At 42.1% G+C, this 23,729-nt stretch overlaps 1 protein-coding gene across 1 annotated transcript in view; it reads left to right on the top strand.

Moving 5' to 3' along the window:
- RP1 (RP1 axonemal microtubule associated) overlaps positions 1–23,729 on the top strand; it is a 318,221-nt gene that overhangs the window by 193,738 nt on the left and 100,754 nt on the right. The window contains exons 33-36 of the mRNA XM_074985790.1: positions 2,962–3,116; positions 9,039–9,252; positions 12,820–13,010; positions 17,584–17,794. Of these exons, the coding sequence (XP_074841891.1) occupies positions 2,962–3,116; positions 9,039–9,252; positions 12,820–13,010; positions 17,584–17,794 (771 nt within the window). The remainder of the gene's footprint in view (positions 1–2,961; positions 3,117–9,038; positions 9,253–12,819; positions 13,011–17,583; positions 17,795–23,729) is intronic.

Genomic DNA, 23,729 nt, shown 5'->3' with positions numbered 1-23,729 from the left:
CTATTTCGATGTTGCGGGACGCAGATCGTCTACACGTGCCCTACTTCGACATTCAACTTCGAAGTAGGGCGCTATTCCCATCCCCTCATGGGGTTAGCGACTTCGACGTCTCGCCGCCTAACGTCAATTTCAACTTCGAAATAGCGCCCAACACGTGTAGCCGTGACGGGAGCTATTTCGAAGTTGGCACCGCTACTTCGAAGTAGTGTGCACATGTAGACACGGCCTTGGTGGCTCCGCATAAAGCCTTTGCAGCCATGTGATTGTGGATGGAGCCAGGGAGCCCTCCAGCAGCATGGTGGGAGGGAAGAGACCCATGGGAGCTCAACAACCACGTAGAGGTGGGGAGATGGAGACCCTGCCAGCCATGTGGTGTGGCAGGAAAGCCTGGCAAATTTAAATGGCCAGGGAGCAATGCAATAATGTTAATGGGGCAAACTTTAATGAAACTTCCTATGCTTCTTTTTGGTTGCCAAAAGAGACATCGGCCTTCTAAGAACAACAGAGTGTGGAAAAGAAAATGTGCTCATACTGTGTGATTTGCCAGAATGCTGTGTGTTGCCACAATGCTAGATTACTTACTGATTGTCTGGCATGGCAAGGTATAGTGTTGTGGAAGCCAAAATAAATCAGGCCTCCCCAAAAACCCTCATGAGAAAAATGAAAGAGTACCTGGCTGTGACCTTTGTGGAGTTCTCCAAAAAGGATAAGTGCTCCATCCCCAAAAATATTAACAAGCTCTTCTAAGAGGCACAGATCCACCACACCTAACCTGCAACCTGCTTGTAGTAGTTTAAAAATATGCTCAACAGAAGTAAACCTATATCTGAACCCTGCTGCAAACTGCTTGCAGCAGTTCAATAAATATAGTCAACAGAAGAGCCCTCTCCAGCATTGCTGGACACCAGAGCATTAGGTGCTGATGAGGGGACTGACTTCAGGGTAACAAAGAACTATAGGCTGGCAGGATCAGCTTCCCCAGAGGTCTGCTGGCTGGCAGTGTCCTCCTTTTCATTGGCCTCTGCTTCCTCCTCACCCACTTGGCTCTCAGCAGAGACCTGAAGATGGTCTCCTGAGAAGTCCATGCTACCCCTAGGGACCATGGTTGGGTCCCTCCCAAGAATGGTGTCGATCTGATCATAATAGTGGCATGTTTTGGGAGAAGTCCCAGATCACCCATTGGCTTCACTCACCTTCTGATAATTCTGCCTGAGCTCCTAGATTTTAACCCAGCATTACTAAGCTTCCCTGGCATATCTTTTCTCTATCATGCTCTGTGAAATCTTGCCATAAATGTCCTAATTTTGCTTGCTGATTCACAGTATGCTCAGCACAGATTCATCACTCCATACGGAAGTGAGATCCAGGATCTTGCTATGGTGCCATGCTGGGGCTCTTTTGCAAACCTGAAAACTCAGATCAGAACTAGAATCCTGAGAACTCATGATGGCTAAGTGTGATGGCTCCTGAGGTGCACTCCTGAAGTGTCCTATCCATGCTAGTCAGAAAGAAAATGAATTCAAATTCCCAGGCTTCCTGTTACCTACTTCCTGCACACTTGGAGAGCAGTTTGAGGTGAAAATGGCCAGAACAGGCACTTGTGGGGCATTGTGGGATACCTCTGGAGGCCAACAAAATCAGTTTAAAGTAATGCTATTTCCACACTAGCATTAATTCAACTTTTTAAATTTGAAATTGGTGGTATGCTGCATTGGAGGGGCAGGGCATGAAAGTTGACTTTAGCATCCCTTAAAATTGACCTAACGGTATTTGCAGTAAGGACAGTCACATTATAAAATTAAGTTAAGTGCCTTAATATTGACTTTATGATTTAGTGTAGATGTAGCCGTAATCTTGCTTCCCATGGTATCTTGCCTACCAACTCCCTGAGTATGCTAAAGTCTACCTTCTAAAAATACCTTGATTTTATTCTGCTATTCTCCTTCCTACCATACCTTGGAGTCATGAACACTATCTTTTTATGATCACTTTCACTCAGCTCCCTTCCACTTTCAAATTCTCAACCATTTCCTCCCTATTCATGAAAATCAAATGTTGACAAGCCTCTTCCTTCTAAAATCAAAAGAATGTTTCCAATAGATTCCAAGAACTTGTTTAATTGGTGGCCTGCTGTGTTATTTTTCCAACAGATGTCTGGTATTTGAAGTCCCCCATCACCATTAAGTCCTGGACTCAGTCTGGAAGGGACCTCATGAGACTGAGTCCAGTCCCCTGCCCTTACAGCAGGACCATCCCTGACAGATATTTTTAATCTAACCTGTCCCCTCTCTTTGGCTACATTTACACTAGGGGAAAACTTCGAAATGTACATGTTAATATCCAAATTGGACAATACTAATGAGGTGCTGAAATGAATATTCAGCACCTCATTAGCATGCTGCCAGCTGCAGCACTTTTAAAGTGCTGCATTTCACTCCTTTGTGGCTCATCTACATGGGGGTCCTTTTCAAAAGGACCCTGCAAATGTCAAAATCCCCTTATTCCTACCAGCTGAATGATAGGATTCATGCAGTTTCAGCTGACAGGAATAAGGGGATTTTGATGTTTGCAGGGTCCCCATGTAGACGAGCTGCATGCAAGTGAAATGCAGCACTTTCAAAGTGCTGTGGCTGGCAGCATGCTAATGAGGTGCTGAATATTCATTTCAGCACCTCATTAGTATCATCCAATTTGGACATTAGTATGGCCCAGTGTAGATGTAGCCTTCAAGGATTAAACTCACAACCCCTGATCCATTCCTTCACCCCAGGTGGGATAGGATCAGGTTCATATAGAAGAACCATTCCCTTCCTATTTTAATCTCTGTGTAGAACATTCTTTTGTTGTCATTGTTATTTCTCTGATTTTATTACAATCTCTTTAAATTATATTGCAGTTTTCCTCAAAGCTAACCCTTTCCATTCAATTTCTTTTGTTCAGACAATGTTCTTTCTTTTGTAGTCCACAAGTATGTTGTCTCTGTACATACTGGTGATCACTGGGGATCAGAAACTTTTGCAAATATTTATATCACTCTGCATGGTGACAGAGGGGACACAGGTGTGCGGAAACTGCATGAATCTTTGGTTGCAGGAGAAAAATTTCAAAGGAACAAGGTAAAAAGACACAAATATTAAGTTTTCTTACAAACTCAGAACAGTAGCACTGGTTTCTAAGTGTCTACCACCAACCCTTGATTCTAAGAGCAGAATTTTCCTTATAGATCTTCACATCTGATCAGCTCCTCTATTCTGTTCCAGCTTTATGCCTAGATTTTCCATTGGTGATACTCAGGGTTCTACATCTGCATGTGTAAAGAAACTTATCTGACTCATAACCCTTGTGATCATGCCTCTCACATTTTTATGTCCTAAATGTGGGATGCAGTATGTGACAAAGAACCGAAATTAGTGTCAGAAAAATGATTCATATGGGAAACTTTTATTGCGGTGAGATTCATTCTTTTATTATAAATCACGGTTTATTTATTATTTCTGTTGATAATTTTCAACAATAAAAGTGAAGTAACACCAAATTTCTGTGGCCCATAGATAGCCTTTGAGAATAAAAAAAAGTGATATCCTTCAAAATAAGAGGTGTTTAAATGTACAACCTCAAATAAGAAATTTTATTTCAAGAAGAGAATGAACTGGCAGAGTTTAAAAATAAGTAAACCTTTTTCATACTTACTTACCTCCAAGCTGTAGTATTTTGCTTTCTTCAGATTTCTGTGAAATTATGTCATTTAACAATCATATCGACAAGTTAAAGGACAGAGAACCTCTAAATGGGCCGTGCCTATGTGTCTCTCAAGTCCACTTCCAGCTAGCTCTCTGCAGGGTCCACAAAATGGCACTTAACTCAGATTCTTTGTGGACCAGTGTCCCTATGCATGTTCCGCTTCACATGTGCATGTGGATCTCGACCCCTTGATTAAAGATTTTTGGCAATTAGTGTCAGTTTGGCTCACACATGCACCTTAAGCCTCCTTGTGGCAGACACCAAGGCTAAATAGGAGTGTGCAGGCGAACCAGCCTCAGTTCCTGCTCTATTTTCTCAGCCTAAGATGGATCCCTAGTGTTTCTATCTGAACTCTAGATTCTAGAGAATACTTGGCCTTCTGGTTTTTCTATTGCATTTATTCAGTTTATAGTAAGTTAGATGATAGATTAGTTTTTCCTTCTTTTTTCCTCTCTGGGAGACATGTCTTCTCCTAACAGAGCATGCCTGGATCACCCTTCAAAAAACTCTGTCTTTTTGTCAGGAGGCTATACCATTGAGCAGTAGGTTCCCATTATATGGAGCAAGTCCACATCTTACAGAAGTGTTCCTTCTGCTTGGCCCCAAGTCCAGGACAAGAAAGACCAGGGGAGATACAGCTTAGTGTTAATGATAAAACATTCCCCACATCGTTCTCTGAGATTGGTCAGGAAACACATCCCACCACATATCTGTCATGGACTAGATTCAGGACCCTGGAAAATCTTGAGGTGTTCTTCTCGTTGGGAAGAATCTTTGAAGGGAATCTCTGAAGCTCACTGGGAAGGTACCCAGAAAGAGAAGCAAAGACTTTCACTTTGTCGCAGCCACTGCCGAGATGCCAAATGTGGCAAGCAACTGCGAGACAAGGGTACTGTGTGAGCAGCAACAGCCAACCAAAAATGCCAAGCTCTATCAGAACTAGGCTCTAACAATGGCTCTAGGTCTGTGGTGTAACGACCCCTCGCGGGTTTCCCTCTTTTAATAAAAACAGTTTGCTTTAAAGATGAAACACAGAGATACCTGATTGAATTAAAAAGACCCAAGGGCAATTTAGCACAGTGGTCAGATTAAAAGAAACACCAGTGTCAGCAGTAGCTAGTAAAGTTCCTAAGAGGGCATCCTCTGGTGTTAGGTCCCTGCAGTTCCCTGTATGACCCAGAGAAAATGGAGGCTGAGAGTAATTAACTGTTACAAAAACAAAGTGGAAGTTTATTATAAGTGTTCACCAAAGAAACCTTCTGATTACAGTTAATCCAGTTATTTACATTTACTTACACAAAAGATGAATCCAGTTGCTATTCCCATGTCTTATTCGCAAAAGTATTAAAGACCGACAGGATGTTGTTAAACCAGACAGCGATCCCTGCTGTCAATTAAGTCCAGTAGGGGCACTACTCCCCAGGGACCCAAAAATAAGATATAATACTGTATTCAGGTATGATACGCTTCCTGCTACCTACCCCCTGCATTCACCTAAAGCGGGGGCAGAGTGACTGCTTCCTAACACCCCTTATTTATAAGTGTTCGGCCCAGGGGTTGCTAATCCCTGACATCAATAGTGACTTATAAAGAATTTGTAAGTATATATAATTGTATTAAGTTAACAGCAATAAAAGGTCTTTAAGAGACACTAAACAATAAGCTTCTACTAATAATACTATACCTAATACTTAACCATAACAATAACAACAATAATAATTAACAATAATATCAGCAACTGTGAATAGGAGTAAAGGGAAAGAAAAGAGTCAATATTAGAAGGATACAGCAGCTGGAGCGGCCTTTCTTTTGTAGCCTCAGATCACAGCTGCTTAGTTGATGAGTTGTCCAGTCTGTTAAAGAAGTCTCTTTGGAGCGAGGGCCGGCCCTGGTCCGGTCGGCCCCTGCGGGGAGCGGTGTCAGCTGATGTAGTATGCCGCCATCACTGCTGGGCTTCGGCGCAATGGTATGACTGCGAGCTGGAGATGGCGCCTGGTGCAGTGATCCAGGTCCCCTCAGTGCTGCTTGTTTGTCCAGTGATGTTTCAGCTGCTTCACCCCAAAGGGCTACCGAAAGGGACTGGTGCAGGTCAAGAGACAGGACCTTCCTGAAGGGCCCCTTCTGTGGTGAGCAGCCTTCCTTTATACACCCAGCTCATGAATAATTCATAAGTCTGGTGGCTGGGTGCGGACCTGATAGAGAACTACCCCTAACAGGTCCGGAGATTTCAGACCTTTCCAGAAGTTTTCCTTTTATGGTCATAAGTGGCAGTTACAGTTCATTAATATTCATAGGCTGTTGCTTTCCCGCCTAAAGTTACCCCCTCAGATTAAATGGATGGCTAGGTATTGATTTTAAGTTAAAATCACTTTCTGAAGAAATTTCTGAAGTAAAACTTCGTACTTTGTTGATGTATCAAGCATGACCTGTCACCAAGGAGACCCTGCAATACACCAGAGGCTGGGGGTGTCTCGAAACCCTATCAGGGGCTTTTCTGACAGGATTTCTTGACACACCTGAACAAGCCAGTTCCAAAAAAGACCAGGTCCTCATCAAAGTCTTCAGTCTTTGAAGATATCTCGGAGGCCACGCGCTCTTTTTTCTGTGAAGCCCTGAAACTCCAAGAACAAGAAGCATACCTCCAAGAAGTCCACGATACCATTCCCCAGAAAGGAGGGTAAGCACAGGGTAGCATTGACTTTTATCCTGGTATTTGCACCAAAGGATCCATTCTGTTATTAATGTTGTCCTGCACCTTAAGCCAGCGATCAGTCCTGAGCAAGGAACAGTGCCAGACATCTATGATGCTAATGATACACCAATCAGCAGCATCAGCAGCTTGAGCTCCTGCTACCTTGGCTATGGTATCAGTCTCCAAGCACTCCAGTCTGTCGTCAGTGATTACTCTCCCCGCACCATAGGAGGATGTGGAGGAAGAGGGCTCTAGTTATTCTCCTCAATTTCGGTAAGGGCTTCTCCTACCTACCCCTTCAGGAATCTGTTTTGGCCAGCTGCAGGGAGGACCATGCCTAGGTAGAGAAGGATCTGAAGATTGTGTGTCCATGCATGCATGTAAAGCCCACCCAACTGACACTCCAGCCAGGATACAGGGGCAGGGCATGGGGGCACCCATTTTTCCAGAGCACTCAATTTAGCCAGGGCCCCTGGGCATAGTCCATGTTGGCACAGTGCCTAATTGACCATTGCTGCTAGCTTGAAATTTCTTTCAAGGGCTTCAGAGGCACATGCACCCCTGAAGTGGCATACCCATAGGGACACACATCTCAAAGAACTACATTTACTGCACAGAGTGAGTAACTATTCTTTCATGAACAGATTGTTTTCCTGTAATGCCTTAATTAAGAACCAGTTACTTAAGTGTACTTGCAATCTGGTTGACAAGTCTGGAATTCTAGTAAAGGGATATTTTATTACCTGAAAGCATGTTTAATATTGGTGAAAGATAAACTGTTTTGTATTACTTTTATACAAAAATAGCTATGATATTCAATAGCACTTTGGTAACCACAGAGTTGCTCTTCACACAGGTGTTTGCCAATATAAGTGCCTTGAAGTTTTATTTATTAGGATTCTGTAGTACATAAATCTATTTTTATCATTATTATCTGAAACATTGTTATTGTTAAAACACCAATTGTTTCCAAATTGATTCAATACTGAGAGGTTGCCAGCAGTTCATTGTAGCTAATCAAAACTTACTGACCCTTGTTAGGCCCACTGGAGCCCCACTGGGTCCTCATTTGGGTACTGTACCAAACAGGATTATTATAAAATGGGAAGGATGAAGTACACCAAGCTGTCCATGAAGCATACAGATTTAGTGCTGCATTAAGTTACCTTTATCGACTCCTCTCTCCCTATTGTCCTCTTTACCTTTTCCTTTCCTCCTCTCCCTTCCTTTCCTTCCCCATTGCTCTTTTTTATTCAGTTCCTCTTCCATCTTGATCTTTCCTATCCTTTTCTTTCCTCTCTGCTTGTGTCTTCTTCTCTTTCCCATCTGATAATCATCAGTCTTCTTTTCCCCCCTCATGTTGTACAGAAAACAAAGGAGGGACTTCTCTGCTTTCTAAGAGAGAATTCAAGGTTATAGAAAACATTGTCTCCCAGTGAACCAGCTTTTTCCAGAATGTTAACTTCTCTCTGGAGTCATATTAATGCATATTTGTGTAATACAGGTTGAACTTCTTGGCTAGTGCTACACTCACCCCTAGTGCCAGCAGCTTGATGCAAATGAGCAGTCTCAAAAATGAAAAATGGCCACTCGTTTGCATATTCACGGCAGAAAACAAGCAGCGAAGATGTGGCTCTGTTAGCTAAAAACCTCCTCTGTTGGCAACCCCTTATCTCTGATTTTTTCCAGGCATAAGGGGCTGGTGACAGAGGGTGTTTTTGCTGGCAGAACCATATCTTCACTGCTTGCTTTATGCCACAAATATGGAAATGAGCCAATCAAATATGCGAATGAAATGTCATTTTGCATTTTCGAGACTGCTCACTTGCATCAAGCTGCAGGCACTAGGGGTGAGTGTAGCACTAGCCCTCTAGTAGTCAGTTAGCCACTCTGTAGTCAGTTAGCCAGATGTTAAGTTATTCTGAGCGTGGCCATGTTTTCCACAGTCCCATAAAGTTTTACAGGCACGAGTCCTGGTTCTCAGTGTTCTGTGCTGTGATTTATCTCTAATTTGTCCCTAAATATCTTGTAGGAGCCCAGTAAGCTGTGGAAATGTTGATAATGCAGCAAGACAGTATTGAGCCCCATGGTTCATGCAATTCTCTGGTTTGGCACCAGTCAGATTCTGAGGGTGCTGGACTAGAGAGGTTTAACCTGTAGAGCATTGAAGCAAGAAACTCACAATGAGTAAATTAGAACCAAGATCTAGAGTTTTTTTTGTGTGTGTCCAAAAACACATCGTGGCATAATTTTGGAATGACTGATTAAATGTCCCATATGAGCCAAAGATCAAATGAATCTGCAATCATTACTAATGATGGGCCTGAACCCCAGTGTTTGTAAGCTAATCAAGAGCAGAAGTTTGGTGTTCAGAGAGTAGATGTCCTTTTCAACCATTACAAATATAGGCCAGCCATGAAGTTCTGCTCATAATTCTGATCTAGATCCAGGTCCAAATTTCCTCTTGATTTTAAAGCTGTTCAGATCCAAGCTTTTGATTTAAGCTCATCTCTAGTTAATATATTTTGCATGTCCACTGTGTGTGTGTGTGTGTGTGTTTAAAGATCATTTTTGCTGCTTTTCAATCTATTTCTCCTTTTTGCAGGTGGACTCATTTTTAATAGAGGCAGTTTCTCTGAACCATTTGCAAAAGGTAGCTGTAGGACATGATGGAGAAGGATATGGGGCTGGAATGTATCTCAAGATGATAACAATCAAGGAATCAGAGGACTCAGATAAAGAATGGATCTTTCCATGCTGGAACTGGCTTGATACACATCTGGGAATATGTGAGACTGTTTGTGAGATTATAACAATAGGTGGGTCCTTCAGTAACAATACTAAATTCAATGAGCAGTCTACCTGCTTATATCAGATGTTAATCTGACTGAAAGGCTTTCATATTGCTAAAGTTTTTTTTATTTGGCTGTAAATATCACAATTTTTCAGCATGATTTTATTACAAAGGTTGAACCTCTCTAGTCAGATTGTTTTTTTAAATCTATTTGCCCCAGATCCCTAAATGACCTCCTCAAGGATTGAGCTCACAACCCTGGGCCAATGCTCAAAACACTGAGCTATCCCTCCCCGCCCCCACCAGCTTCTGTACCTGACTGGTGTGAACAAGAGAATTTGCCAGACCCTCGGAGGTCAATATTTTCTAGCAGAATTACCAAGACTTCCACTGCTTGTTGGGCTCTTAAAAGACATTTGGGGGTAAATTACTGCTGAATAACAGCACAGGAGACTGAGAGCCAGGACAAGTGGCTGTAAACTAACTTCATGGGACTGTGGGAAATTTAGCTACACCCATGATAACCATTTGTCTGGCTAACTAAAATCAAGCTGGATTATGGATGATCTGGTATATTGTGTCCAGTTTTGGGGACCCTTGTATAAAAAGGATGTGGATTTGCTGGAGCAGGTTCAGTGGAGGGCAACAAAAATGATTAAGGGGTTGGAGCACAAGACCTATGAAGGTAGGTTGAGGGATTTGGGCTTATTTAGTTTACAGAAGAGAAGACTGAGGGGTGATTTAATAGCAGCCTTCAACTTGCTGAAGGGGAGCTCTAAAGAGGAGGGTGAGAAACTGTTCTCAGTGGTGTCAGAGGGCAGAACAAGGAGTAATGGTTTGAAGTTGAAGAAGGAGAGGTGTAGGTTGGATATCAGGAAAACCTACTTCACCAGGAGGGTGGTGAAACATTGGAATGTGTTGCCTAGAGAGGTGGTGGATTCTCTGTCCCTTGAGGTTTTAAAGTCCCAGCTTGACAAGGTCCTGGCTGGGATGACTTAGTGCGGGTTGATCCTGCTTGAAGCAGGGGGCTGGACTAGATGACCTCCTGAGGTCCCTTCCAGCCCTGTGATTCTGTGATAATGCCAGCTGAGAGAGTGCCAGGCTAGAGAGATTCAACCTGTAATAGCAAAGCTACACACCAGTAAATTCAGAAATAATATAATCTAATGTTGTGAAGTGGAATGTGCAACAAGCAATAGCTCTCTTTTAAATTTAGCCTGTTATGATTAATGACAACGTGGAGATTAGAATTTGAGAAGTGGGCCTCATGGGGATAAGTGGTTTAAAGGAGAGCTTTAATGCACTAGTTTTCAGCCTCTTGGGAGCCAGTTTGTAGTGTATGGAAAAGTTTCTTGAGTGGCCTCAGCTTACTTCTTATCTGTGGGCATCAATCCACACCCACCAAGCTGCTGCACAGTTTAGGAGAACTATCATTTGGCAGCTGAAGCCCATCACTGCAGCAAGATTTCAAGATGAAACCTTGGTGCATGTGTCGGAAAGGCACTTGGGAGGTGCTCACACATAGTCTGATCTCTGGACAGCCTCTCACTTCCAACAAGAAGTAAAATCGATCAGTCCCATTTAAAAATAAAAAAAAGAATACTACGATAATCAGTTGTTGTATCATCTGAAAATAATTCTAAAAAGATAGATACACCAATGGGAATGAACCTCCCAAGTTAGATTACTGAGAAAAAATGTGGAAAAGCAAGAAACGCATGTCCATATCAGATGTACTTAAAACATACCGGCTACGTCTACACGTGCAGCCAACATCGAAATAGATTATTTCGATGTTGCAACATCGAAATAGTCTATTTCGATGAATAACGTCTACACGTCCTCCAGGGCCGGCAACGTCGATGTTCAACTTCGACGTTGCTCAGCCCAACATCGAAATAGGCGCAGCGAGGGAACGTCTACACGTCAAAGTAGCACACATCGAAATAGGGATGCCAGGCACAGCTGCAGACAGGGTCACAGGGCGGACTCAACAGCAAGCCGCTCCCTTAAAGGGCCCCTCCCAGACACAGTTGCACTAAACAACACAAGATACACAGAGCTGACAACTGGTTGCAGACCCTGTGCCTGCAGCATAGATCCCCAGCTGCCGCAGAAGCAGCCAGAAGCCCTGGGCTAAGGGCTGCTGCCCACGGTGACCATAGAGCCCCGCAGGGGCTGGAGAGAGAGCATCTCTCAACCCCCCAAGCTGGTGGCCGTCATGGAGGACCCAGCAATTTCGACGTTGCGGGACGCGGATCGTCTACACGGTCCCTACTTCGATGTTGAACGTCGAAGTAGGGCGCTATTCCTATCTCCTTATGAGGTTAGCGACTTCGACGTCTCGCCGCCTAACGTTGAAGTTAACTTCGAAATAGCGCCCGACGCGTGTAGACGCGACGGGCGCTATTTTGAAGTTGGTGCCGCTACTTCGAAGTAGCGTGCACGTGTAGACGCAGCTACCAAGTCATTTGCTACATTCATTAAAGATAGATCTCTCTGTGTTGTGTTATCACATCACAACATAGGATCATTTAAGTATACACAGACTGTGTACATGGTATCATTTAAACACTTTCCAAAATCAAAAGTCCAAATGTAGCAGACACAGAATTATTCCAAGGGTTTTTACCACTGTTGTATGAGAATCTGACTAATGTGGGTTTGAAGCACATTTTTTAAAATACTCACCTCTCAATATCATACAAGACATTCTTATTTGCTGTCTGATTGTGAGGAGGGATTTTATTGATGCTATTTGTTACATACAGATATTGTTATGTATCAGACTATTATTGTTTCTAAGGCCATGTCTAAACTTGTCCAAAATTTCAAAAGGGCCATGTTACTGGCCAAATCGGAGAATACTAATGTGGCGTTGACATAAACATTCAGCACCTTATTAGCATGCTGCCAGCTGCAGCACTTCAAAAGTGCCGCGTTTCGACCGCTTGTGGCTCGTGTACACGGGACCCTTTTTGGAAGGACCCTGCAAATGTTGAAATTCCCTCATAGGAATAAAGGGATTTTGACATTTGCAGGGTCCTTTCAAAAAGGTCCCCAGGTAGATGAGCCGCACACAGTCGAAATGCGGCACTTTCGAAGTGCTGCAGCTGGCAGCATGCTAATGAGGTGCTGAATATTCATTTCAGTGCCTCATTAGTATTCTCTGATTTGGCCAGTAGCATGGCCCTTTCAAAATTTTGGCCAAGTGTAGACATAGCCTAAATGAGATAGGTGAGGTAGTGTGTTGGTGACATTGATTATTTCTGCCAAACAGTTAAGTAGGGTTAAGAAGGAGGCTGCATGTTCTTTAATAATTAGTTCATAAAAGATCAGTATAAACAACTTAGCAATCAAAATAAATTCTGTAAATCTAAAGTTTGAAACATAGATAAAAATTAAGGTTACATTCTTGGTGCAAAAATGCAATAAAAGTATTCATGCATTATTCTTAGTGAACGGTTGCCATAGATACAACATAACCTGCAAAAACAGCTGTATTTGTGTATTGTAAAGCCTATGGTCCTAACATATCTTACCTTTCTCTCATGCTGTCTTCTTTCCTCTTTCTCTTTGATCATTTTTAAAGGTAAAAGATTGATTTCTAGTCCTAAACTGCCTCAAATCATCATGCAGTCCTCAGGTCTGTGGATAATGGACATCATTGGATCTGACATCAACACTGAAATGGACTCTGTACTGCTTTATTTCATCTTTTATGGAGACCTGAATCACAAGGAGTTGGCTCTTCAAATTACAGGAAAAGCAACTCAAATCAAAGTAGTTCAACCTTTCTCTCTCACCAGAAAATGTCAAAGAATCATTTACCTAATAATCTCTTTAATTCCTGTAGAAGTATTTTAATTGGGCTGAATTCCAACGTGATTTTGAAACCTGTCTGAACTGGCACACACAGTCATTTTTGTCTACAGAGGACAGGTTCTGCACTTTGCAATGGCATTTTCATTAGCAAATCCTGCCTGGTGCTCACACGTTGTATGTTTGCATGAGAATATTCTGTGCTTTGTTTGGGCATATGACATGCATGTCAGACTGCAGGCATGGATATGAAGGCCAGTTTGAGGGCCTTTCGAAAATGTGGTACTTTGTCCGTAAATAAGGTGTGTATAGTCAGAGACGCCCAGGAACTTTAAGGATCAGGATATCATAGCGTAAAATGTCCCTGTCCCTTGTCCTCCCTATACCTCACCATCAACTTAACCTCCCTACCCATCATCATCTGTGCTGATTAGGACTCAGTTGGAGTATTGTGTGTAGTTCTGGGCAGCACATTTCAAGAAATACCTGGAGAGATTGGAGAAGGTCCAGAGAAGAGCAACAAGAATGATTAAAGGTCTAGAGAACATGAGCTAAGAGGAAAAACTTAAAGAAATGGTCTTGTTTAGTTTAGAAAAGAGAAGACAGAGAGGGGACATGACAGCGGTTTTCAAGTACCTAAAAGAGTATTACAAGGAGGAGGGAGAAAAATTGTTCTCCTTGGCCTTTGAAGATAAAACAAGAAGCAATGGGCTTCAACTGCAGCAAGGGAAGCTTAGGTTGGATATTAGGAAAAACTTCCTAACTATCAGGGTAGATGAACATTGGAATAAATTGCCTAGGGAGGTTGTGGAATCTCCATTGCTGGAGATATTTAAGAGCAGGTTAGATAGACATCTATGAGGATGGTCTAGATGGTGCTTGGTCCTGCCATGAGAACAGGAGAATGGACTCAATGACCTCTCAAAGTCCCTTCTAGTTCTAGTGTTCTATGATTCTATAATCTCATTCATTCTCCCTTCCACTATGTTTCTACTTTCCAACTGCCTTCTCTTCATCCTATATTCAAACTCATTCTGTAACCTGGCTTCTTTTTTGCTTTCTATCCCTCTCTCTCTTTGCCCTTCCTTATTGTCTTTGCCCACTTCCTTGTTCACCCAGCAGTGTCCTTATGTCACCCTTTCATCCTTACCCCATTTCTCTCTGTCTCCTTTCCCTCTCCTTCCCAGCTAATTAAAACATCAGCAAATCTTTGAGATCCACATTCTCTGAGTAGGAAGCCTCTTATTACCCCACATCCTCACTTCCTTTTGGGAATTATACTTTCTTTTCTTATGGAGTGGGGGCTTCTCCTATTCCTATAGCACTCATTAACACTCCACTCTGCTCTGCCTGTGCTATGCACACAGTGGGGAACGGAACAGTAATTGAAATGAACGCCGCCGAAGCAGACCCAGAAATGGAATAACTCCAAATTTGTACAGAAAGGAGGAGAAAGAGCCTCCACTATGGGCTGTCATGGACTCACAGGTCTTGCCCCTCCTTGGCCCCATACAGTCCATGGAGGGGAACCTCCTTCTGTCTGACGGCTCTTCTTGGGGGTCCACTCTCTCAGAGACTGAGCCTTTCCCAATTCTTTAGACTGGAGTGACTCAGCATAAAACAGGATGGTTTACTAAGCCTCTGAACACAGAATAGGAGTTCTCAGGGCCCTCAGGCCTGAGGTCCATCAGCACAGTATGTCTCAATCTCTCCTGCACTCAGGTGGGCTTTGGTAGCTCCCCCTCCCCAGCCCAGAATTCCCCTTCTTCCAGCCAAGCATCTGATACCACTGGCCCCAACAGATCCTCCCTGTCCTTTGTCTTCCACCCCAGGTAAACAAGTCACTGGGGCCCTCTCCCTCCACCCTTTGTTTCAGCTTTGCTGGAACAGGCTGGTCTGGTCAGAGAGGTCCTTTCACCTCAGCCCTTTGTCCCCCCACTGGCCAGACACAGCTGACTGCCAAGCTGAGCTGGGCCTCTCAGTCAGCAGGTCGCTGGTCATGAGACTCCCCCCATCTCCAGGCATTTGTCCAGGGATCCCACCTGCCAAGCGAGGTTACACCTGGTCGTCTGCAGCAATAAACCCCCTCTAACTAACTTGTTAACCTGCCAACGCACAAGGAAACCACAGCACACAAACTATTTATACAAAACACTACAAGCATTCCCAGTTTGTCACATGGGCATAATCCACAAAAGATCTGTTACAGATTTAATACAAAAAACTGAAATATTTCATTCTTTTTACTGCTCTTTCGCATACAGAGGTGCTAGCCATTTTCCATGGTGCATCTAACATGCCTATCTTGGCAGCCTAATAATACTTGAGGCAACATTTCTTTTTTATTTTATAGAAGGCAGAGTCAAATCAATACTGCTCCTAACCACCTGAATATATCACTTACCCCAATCTGTGTCTCCAAAGCAGGACATTTTGAAGGACCTTATTGGTGGATTAGCTACCAACAGTATAAAGAATGATTATGCTTGAGAGTATTGTTGGCTATAAGCATGCATGTCTTTGATGTGTCAGTAATCATAGGTCTCATGGGCATGCTAGTCACATTTCATTCAGGTTACATCAGCGAGAAATCAAAAGCTCCTTTGTTCAGCGATAACTGAAATAATAGAAACCACAGGCCAAGGCATTTGACCCCTTGGGAAGACCTGAGCAAGAACTAATTAAGGGACAATAAGCAGGGTTTTCCCTGGTGTTTGTGAGGCTGGAACGTTGATTGCTGGAGCTGTGGGTGCCACAAGCAGTCAGGATCAGAAAGCTAGGGAAGCACTGGGAGGTGTAGCTCAGCATGGACACCAAAGGTGAGAGTTTCTTTTGGGCATGGGACTGACAAGAAAGCTAGCTTGGATCTGTGAGCAAGGAAACTGTCTCCCGGTGGTGCTCAGGACAGTAGGACTTTGTGGACACTATTTGTAAGTGAACAGGATTTGCACCTATGAACTGTCTGAATCTATCATCCATTTTTCTTACTAATGGACAGCAGGGCTGTCAGCCATCATGGAATGCAGCACAAAATGTGTGCATCGGGGGCTGATTCTGTGTCCCTGGGAAGGCTTCAGTGAAAGGGGCAGAGCCTCAGGCACTCAGCCTTTAGCACCACCCAGACCCCTGTGCATCCCCCAGAGGCACACAAGCTGGCATTCTGGTGGCAATTCAAAGGTGGACAGGAGCTCCAGGGGCCTATGAAGCACCGGGACCTGGTGTAACTGACCCCCTTGACCCTCCCCATTGGCAGACCTGCTAATGGCAATAACTTAGCAAAGCCCCAAAAATTGCCTAACTGCTTTGGCCAAGGGCCAAAAATATATTCCAATTTCCTGTGTGAAAAATATGAAAATAATGCACAGGGCCACATGGAATGAACTGCCTGTTTGGCTGATAGAGGTGGGCTAATATGAGTAGCATAGCAAGTGAGCAATCTTTCTCAAACTCGCTGGTGATTAATAGAAAATAGGATCATCATACTTCATTCGCTGCTGCTCCTCCTTGCTCCCAGCTGCGTCTTAAAGCACCAGAAGAGCATGGATAGGATCTGGAAGCAAGGGGGAGTAAGTCTGGCTGTCTCCACTGAGGGCCCTTTACTGATTAAAGAAGTATGTGAAAGCAGAGATGCCCACCATGGTGAAGAGAATGAGCTAACTAAGCAGCATGTTCACGGCACCTGGTAGCAGGCAGCTTGTGTAAAGAAGGGAAGGAGGAAAACCAAGGAGAGCTCAGATGGAAAGTAGAGATGAATCCAAGAGTGAAAAGAGACAATCTGCTCATCCTATTGTTCCCTCAAAGGGCCAAAGGATTTATTGCCTTTAAATATAGGTACAAATTATGGGAACATGATCCATAGCCACAGGGAGATAATGCAATCCCTAATGGAAGCTGAGGTAGTCTCTCCAATGAGGAATCCAAGGGAAAGGGTTCCAGGGGACAATCTGCTTATTAAACTGTGGTCCACGCCATGGAAGAATCTGAGACTCCTTTAAAGAAATGAATTAATGTGCTTCCCCAGTTGCATCACCACCTCAAAATTAGATTAATTGACGTTAAAATTCAAAATTAACTACAGCTTTTCCCCGCTGTATGCTGTAGGTAACACTTTTTCCTCCCATGGGATTCATGGTCTGGTAACTCAAATTTAAAGAATACTTGAGCTTTTTATTGTATTGTTAGCAAGTTGAGATGAGCCATTTATTCACTTTCTAATCAATAACGTTTGCAAACAGTCCACTGTATCACTGTGAGTTATAGCCTCTAATTTTGTTCAGTATGCAATTTTCCCCAGTGACTCTTTGGAGAAAAGTCACTAATTCTCTGGCATTCAAAACTCTAGAGAGTCATTCAGCTCCTGCAGTTAGCAAATCAATTTTGTAGTGTGTAAAAAAAACCCAGAAAGTAGCAATTATAAAACAGCCCCATCTTCTAATTTTTGAGATTTGTTAAATTATTATATATAACTGGCAAACACCTTAGATCTGGCACTGCTGCATTCTGATTGCTTCTGACTTGTCTTTTTCTCTTATAGGATGAACTGGCAGACATTGGCTCAATCTACAAGATTCAAGTAACTGGACCCCACAGCAAATTAAATCAGCCATGGCACTTAGACTTGCTGCGTATGAAGCACACAAGCACAAACCACGAGATGTGGTTAGCATTTGACTGTTCGTTTAAACCTAATGAAGACAAATGTGTGGAACTGCCAGCTCTCTATGCAAACCAAGACCCTTTGCCTGGTAATTTAAACTCTTTTTCGTCACTGCGTGTCAGGTTCTGTCTTTGGATGCCTGCGTGCTTCTGATGTTGATTGCGGTACACGCTATTTGTAGGTTCCCAAGACAAGAATTTTGACCAAAAATTGTAATGTAATTAAAAAATGTACATCAAAAGCAAGAGACAGCAATGTTTCTTTCCCCATAGAAAGGTAGTCATTCCAGTGAAGTCAGTCTTGGGGCAACTTTTGCACCAGCTGACATCTACTTAAACATATCCGACTAATGTAAGACTTCAGTCTCTTTCATATTGTATCAAGCAGATGATAGCATGTAGCATTTAAATAGATTTATTGATCTGCACAGTAAAATAGGTCATAATGGCTCAACTGGTTAAATATACGATGTATTTTGTAGTGTGTTATATTAATCTGTCCTTTTTTATAAATAAGGAATAGACTAACTAGAAATGTTATTTTTTTTAGGAAAGCCAGATACGCAGAAATCCAATATAAGGCAATAAAAGGTTTTTCAAATCTGCTGTGGTCAGTTAGCATAAAGCTATCCAGAAATTTCAGTTGCCTTAGTGAGTGTTTTCTTGACGTTCATGAGGAATTTACCAGACAGCAAATATTACCATTGCAAAAAGGAAAAACTATTAATTTGCACAAGTTCAGTTATTCTGCAAGTGTTTCAAATCGTAATACAAGTAAACTATTTCAATGTATGGCATCCAAACATGACAAAATGATTATTACTTCAGATAATATGCTTGTTGCATATTGATAGCTTTCATCCATAGGCCTTTAAGAAAAAGCTTCCCATCTCTCCAATTCATTAGAATAAAGAGAAGTGATAGGTATAGTACAGATCATGTACTGAAACTATTAGCAACAGCAAAGAGGTTTATTGACTGAAGCTACTGTAGAGAGGAGGTGGTATTGACTAAACAGAAGTTGTTAGAAAAAAATGGGAAGTCTCTCTGTACCCAGAAAGAGACAATAAAATACTCCACATGAAAATTAAAAACCCTAAGCAGTTTTTCTTAACCATTCTTATCCCAAATGGAACAAATTCAAGAAATCACAGTCAAACTCTTTTGATAACTAACTGCAAGTTAATATGTAGAATGTTGTGAGATTAGGGCTATGTCTACACGTGCACACTACATCGAAATAGCTTATTTCATGTAGCGACATCGAAATAGTCTATTTCGATGAATAACATCTACACGTCCTCCAGGGCTGGCAACATCGACGTTCAACTTCGACGTTGGGCAGCACCACATCGAAATAGGCGCTGCGAGGGAATGTCTACACGCCAAAGTAGCACACATCGAAATAAGGGTGCCAGGAACAGCTTCAGACAGGGTCACAGGGCGGACTCAACAGCAAGCCGCTCCCTTAAAGGGCCCCTCCCAGATACAGTTGCACTAAACAACACAAGATCCACAGAGCCAACAACTGGTTGCAGACCCTGAGCATGCATCATGGATCCCCAGCTGCCGCAGCAGCAGCCAGAAGCCCTGGGCTAAGGGCTGCTGCCCACGGTGACCATAGAGCCCCGCAGGGGCTCGAGAGAGAGCGTCTCTCAACCCCTCAGCTGATGGCTGCCATGGGAGACCCCGCTATTTCGATGTTGCGGGACGCGGATCGTCTACACGGTCCCTACTTCGACGTTGAACGTCGAAGTAGGGCGCTATTCCCATCCCCTCATGGGGTTAGCGACTTCGAAGTCTCGCCGCCTAACGTCGATTTCAACTTCGAAATAACGCCCAACACGTGTAGCCATGACGGGCGCTATTTCGAAGTTAGTGCCGCTACTTTGAAGTAGCGTGCACGTGTAGACGCGGCCTAGGAGACTCAACCTGTATCCCTTCACAAAAAATTGTTTTTCCAATGTTTCTAGTCATCTAAATTCGAAGTAACAAAAGACGGTGATACACAAACACTCCAGTCATCAGCATGAATCATGGGGAAATGACCTCATGCTCTAGGAACAAAAAGCAAACCTCTACTAGCTGAGCAAGAGGATTTTTTCTTAGCTTCTCAGTGGTATGGACCATCCACAAAAGGGCAAGATGAACAAAAAATCAAAATTCAAATGCTTATCAAAATTCTTGTGACTACCTAACACACACAGGCTATGGTTGCACAACAGAAGTCACCATCAGAAGAGATTTCACAACAAAACTTATGTTGACAGTGTGCAGCCACACACAAAAGCAAATCGGAAGTGTGCTACACTCTGTTGACAGAGCAGCCGGACTGCCCAGCTGTTCTCTTGCCAAAATGAAACCCAGAAGCACAGCAGACAGGGCTGTTCATTGTTGTGGACGCCCTGTCTGTCAAGAGAGGCCCCTTGAGGGCATTTACATAGCTTGTGGACAGAATCTGTCAACAGCAGAGTTATGCCACAAAACTTGGAGGCAGAACGCAGTCAGTAAAATTGCTATTTTTTGTTGAGCTACTGTGAACAAATCCCATTTTGTGTGTGCACACTCCACAAGTTTTGTTGACAAAATGGGTTTTGCTGGCAAAACTTGTTGGTGTATCCATAGCCACAAACAAATTCCCAGATGTGTTAATTCATAGCACCAAGAATATCTGCAGCAGAAATGTCCTCTTCGGAGTGTTATTTTCATCCACTTCCTACTCCTCACTTGCTAGTTTTCTGAGGTAAAACAGAAGTGTGTGAAAATTCAGATTTTTCTTTGTGGATTTTTTTTCCAAGCAAAACAAATTAGTGAGTAATTTTCTGAAAATCAGGCACTGCTGAGGATAGGAAATTCATATAAAGCCCAGATCTTGTATATGACTTACATAGTGGGATTACAGGCCTCATGAACTCCAATCGAAAGCAAATGTAGAGCCCTCAATCCTGCATAAATTTCTGCATGGTGAATAATTTTAGGCATGTGAATAGGCTCATTGGGCTTATGTGTGTCTTTGAGGTCAGAGACAATGCTATTCATATTCATGTGGGGGGGCTGCCATACATGAGATTTTCTATATGGGAAAGTATTGTTTCTGGGTCAGTGGTTTATATTTCTGGAACACAGTACTAAATCAATCTAAATTTTCTAATAAACAGGATGATTTTCTTTGCATGCCCGTTTACTTACTGGTGCCAATGATGCACAAGAGATTTATGTGATTTCAGTCATTCATGACCTGAAAGAGACAACAGGATGTAGAGAGGCCTTTAATAAATCCCTTAGTAGTGCAAGATCAAATAAAATAAAACCTTTTTAAATTAAATAAAACATTGTGCCCCATCACCCAAATCAACCACAGAAAAAACAAAGAGAAAGAATCCTTTAGATAACAATATTAAAGGTAGAAGGTAACCCCCCAAAATATGCAACCACTTTTACTGTCAGGGTCAATTTCCTGTTTCTAAGAGAAGCCATATCAGTATCACAACATCCACTATCATCTCTGCTTTTCATGGGCTTTTTTCGAGGAAAAAAAAGTACACTCATCTTTATGATATTTACTCAGAGGAAGTTTTCTGTCAATGGAGAGAATCACAAGATTGATCAACTTTTATGTATACACGTCATCTGTCGATAGGAGTTTTGTCAGAACATCTCTTCTAACAGTAACTTCAGCAGACAGATGCTTCTAGTGTAGAAGTAGCCATCTAAACCCATTCTTGCAAAAAAGCAGGGTGACTTACATTTTGTGTTCATGACTCCTATGTCACCCCACCAGTCACAGCTGGACAGATGATTGGTTCTGTGTCCAGTTTATCCTGTTCATAATTTCAATTTCCAAGTTTCGCCTTGCTCTGTTCTCCAGCTCTTGGACGATTTCTGGCTCCTTAACACAATGATCCTTTATATGCAACCTGTAAACAATGGGCAATTCAAAAGTTACTCAGTGCCGAAACGGTAGTTTTCAATCTTTTTAATTTTTTTTCAAAAATTTCAAATAGAGATGCACACCTCTCTATCTAAGCTGACTTATAGTCAACAGAAACTAGTTTTAACAGCGCTGTTACCCAACAATAGGAACCATTTACAAAAGGTTCTCAAAGATTCTCCATCACTAGAAAGTATTAAATCAAGATTGAATGTTAGTTTTCCCAAAAGATCTGCTCTAGGAAACATTCTGGGGAAGTTCTATGGCCTCTGTAATACAGGAGATCCGAGTAGATAATCACAACGGTCACTTCTGGCTTTGAAATCTAGGAATGAAAAATCCTTCTCATCTCATTCGAACAAGTGGTCTACTGACTACAGTAGATCTATCTGCATGAATGAGGTTATCAGGACTAGGTTTTTGGTGCATCCCAACAATGACATACTTTGTTTCCCCTGACCCAGAGAATTCTGCATGTTAAACTCTAGTTTTTTTTAATGACAGAAGAACTTTCTGCCAAAATATCATGTAGGCAATTAATTTGCTTTAATAAGTGTGGGCCAGCTCCTCAGCTGATGCAAATTTACTTCGGTAGGCAAAGACTGATTTATAGCTCTTAAGAATATTTAGACACTTTTTAGAGTACATTGTCTCAGTGTAAAAAAGAACTTAATCACCTTCTTAACTCCCACGTATCTGAGTAGTCCAGCTCATGTCAAGTGCTTTGCTGGATCAAAATCTAGATTAATTTTTTTGACATAATGTTGGGGTCCTTGAATAAAAAAAATAATGCCACACTGAAAGGAAAGTTACTTTTCAGTAAAGAGACTTCCCTCCTCAAATGATGAAGAGAAACAAAAATGTTTCCACCTAACAGAAATGTGTTGCAGCATGTCCAGAAATATTATCAATGTGGATAGATACAGCCCTTATTACTTGTTAAACTGAGCCAGTATGTAAAATTGGCCTGTAAAACCCTTGCCTCAGTAATACGATCTTTTTATATTTTAAAAGGATTAGAAAAATGACGGTATAAAAATGTCACAATATTTGTGTTTAGCCCTTTTTATTATAACACTCAATATGAATAGCACCAGCTTGTGAAAAGAGCTCTGGGAAAAATTTAAAAATAAATATCTTGCAGAACACTTTTTTTTTCCTCTCTCTTTTGCTATCACCTACGCATGAGAATAAACGACAGCTTTAGCTTGTGGTTTCTTAATTTTTCACAGTGTGTTTTTAACAGTCACTCTTAAACGTTCCATAAATGTATCGTGGAAATATCTATTTAGTGAATGTGGAGTTTGGTTAAATTTTGACCAGTTTTATCATAAGTGTTTCTTTTTCAATGCATTTACTCCAAGAAACTTGCTGTAATGACGACCACATGAACTTCTGGGAATTTTAGTACAATTCCTGTATATTCTGTAGCATTCTGGACTTAAATTCTGTTGTCTCTCTGACTTCTGCAGCAGTGGTGATGATTTTGGCATAAGCGGGAGCTGTAATATTTGATATTGCCAAAGATGAATAGATCCTGGAAGATATATGGACTTGGATTATAGTTGTGGATGCTTAGCACTGCTGAAAATCAATCCTTAAACAATAAATCTGATAGGATATCAGCTTATCAACTAGCTTGTGTGCCCATCCACACCTAAGTATGTGTGGATTGGTTAACGAACCCACAACCTAAAGTGTCACCATTGTGGTATAAAAGGGTATTTTTATATAAAATAATAATAATAAACAAACATATCACTTCCCCTCTGAAAGGAATCTGTGGGGCATACTGCTAAAACTAACATTTTTTTCTATAGCTCAAGTTAATGCTTCTAAAACAGAAGGATCAAAGTTAGTTCAGCACTGCTGCCTCCCTTTTGTCCCTAATAGCCTGGACACATAACTGGGCACAGATTTGATATTTTGCTTTGCCCTCAAATATTGTGTTCTACGAGAACTAAAAGCTTCCTTTTGTTCTGTGTCTGTGCAGTGTCCTTGGCCATGAGTTAAAAACCAATGGTGTCCTGGGCCAAGGTTTAAGTTTCTAGGCATAATACAAGTAATAACTAATAGTCAGGTACTGAGTGAAG

This window comes from Carettochelys insculpta, chromosome 2 (assembly GCF_033958435.1).
Source record: "Carettochelys insculpta isolate YL-2023 chromosome 2, ASM3395843v1, whole genome shotgun sequence".
In the NCBI taxonomy this organism is placed as follows: domain Eukaryota; kingdom Metazoa; phylum Chordata; order Testudines; family Carettochelyidae; genus Carettochelys; species Carettochelys insculpta.
Note: the sequence above shows the minus strand (reverse complement) of the source record. Positions and strands in the feature narration are given on the sequence as shown.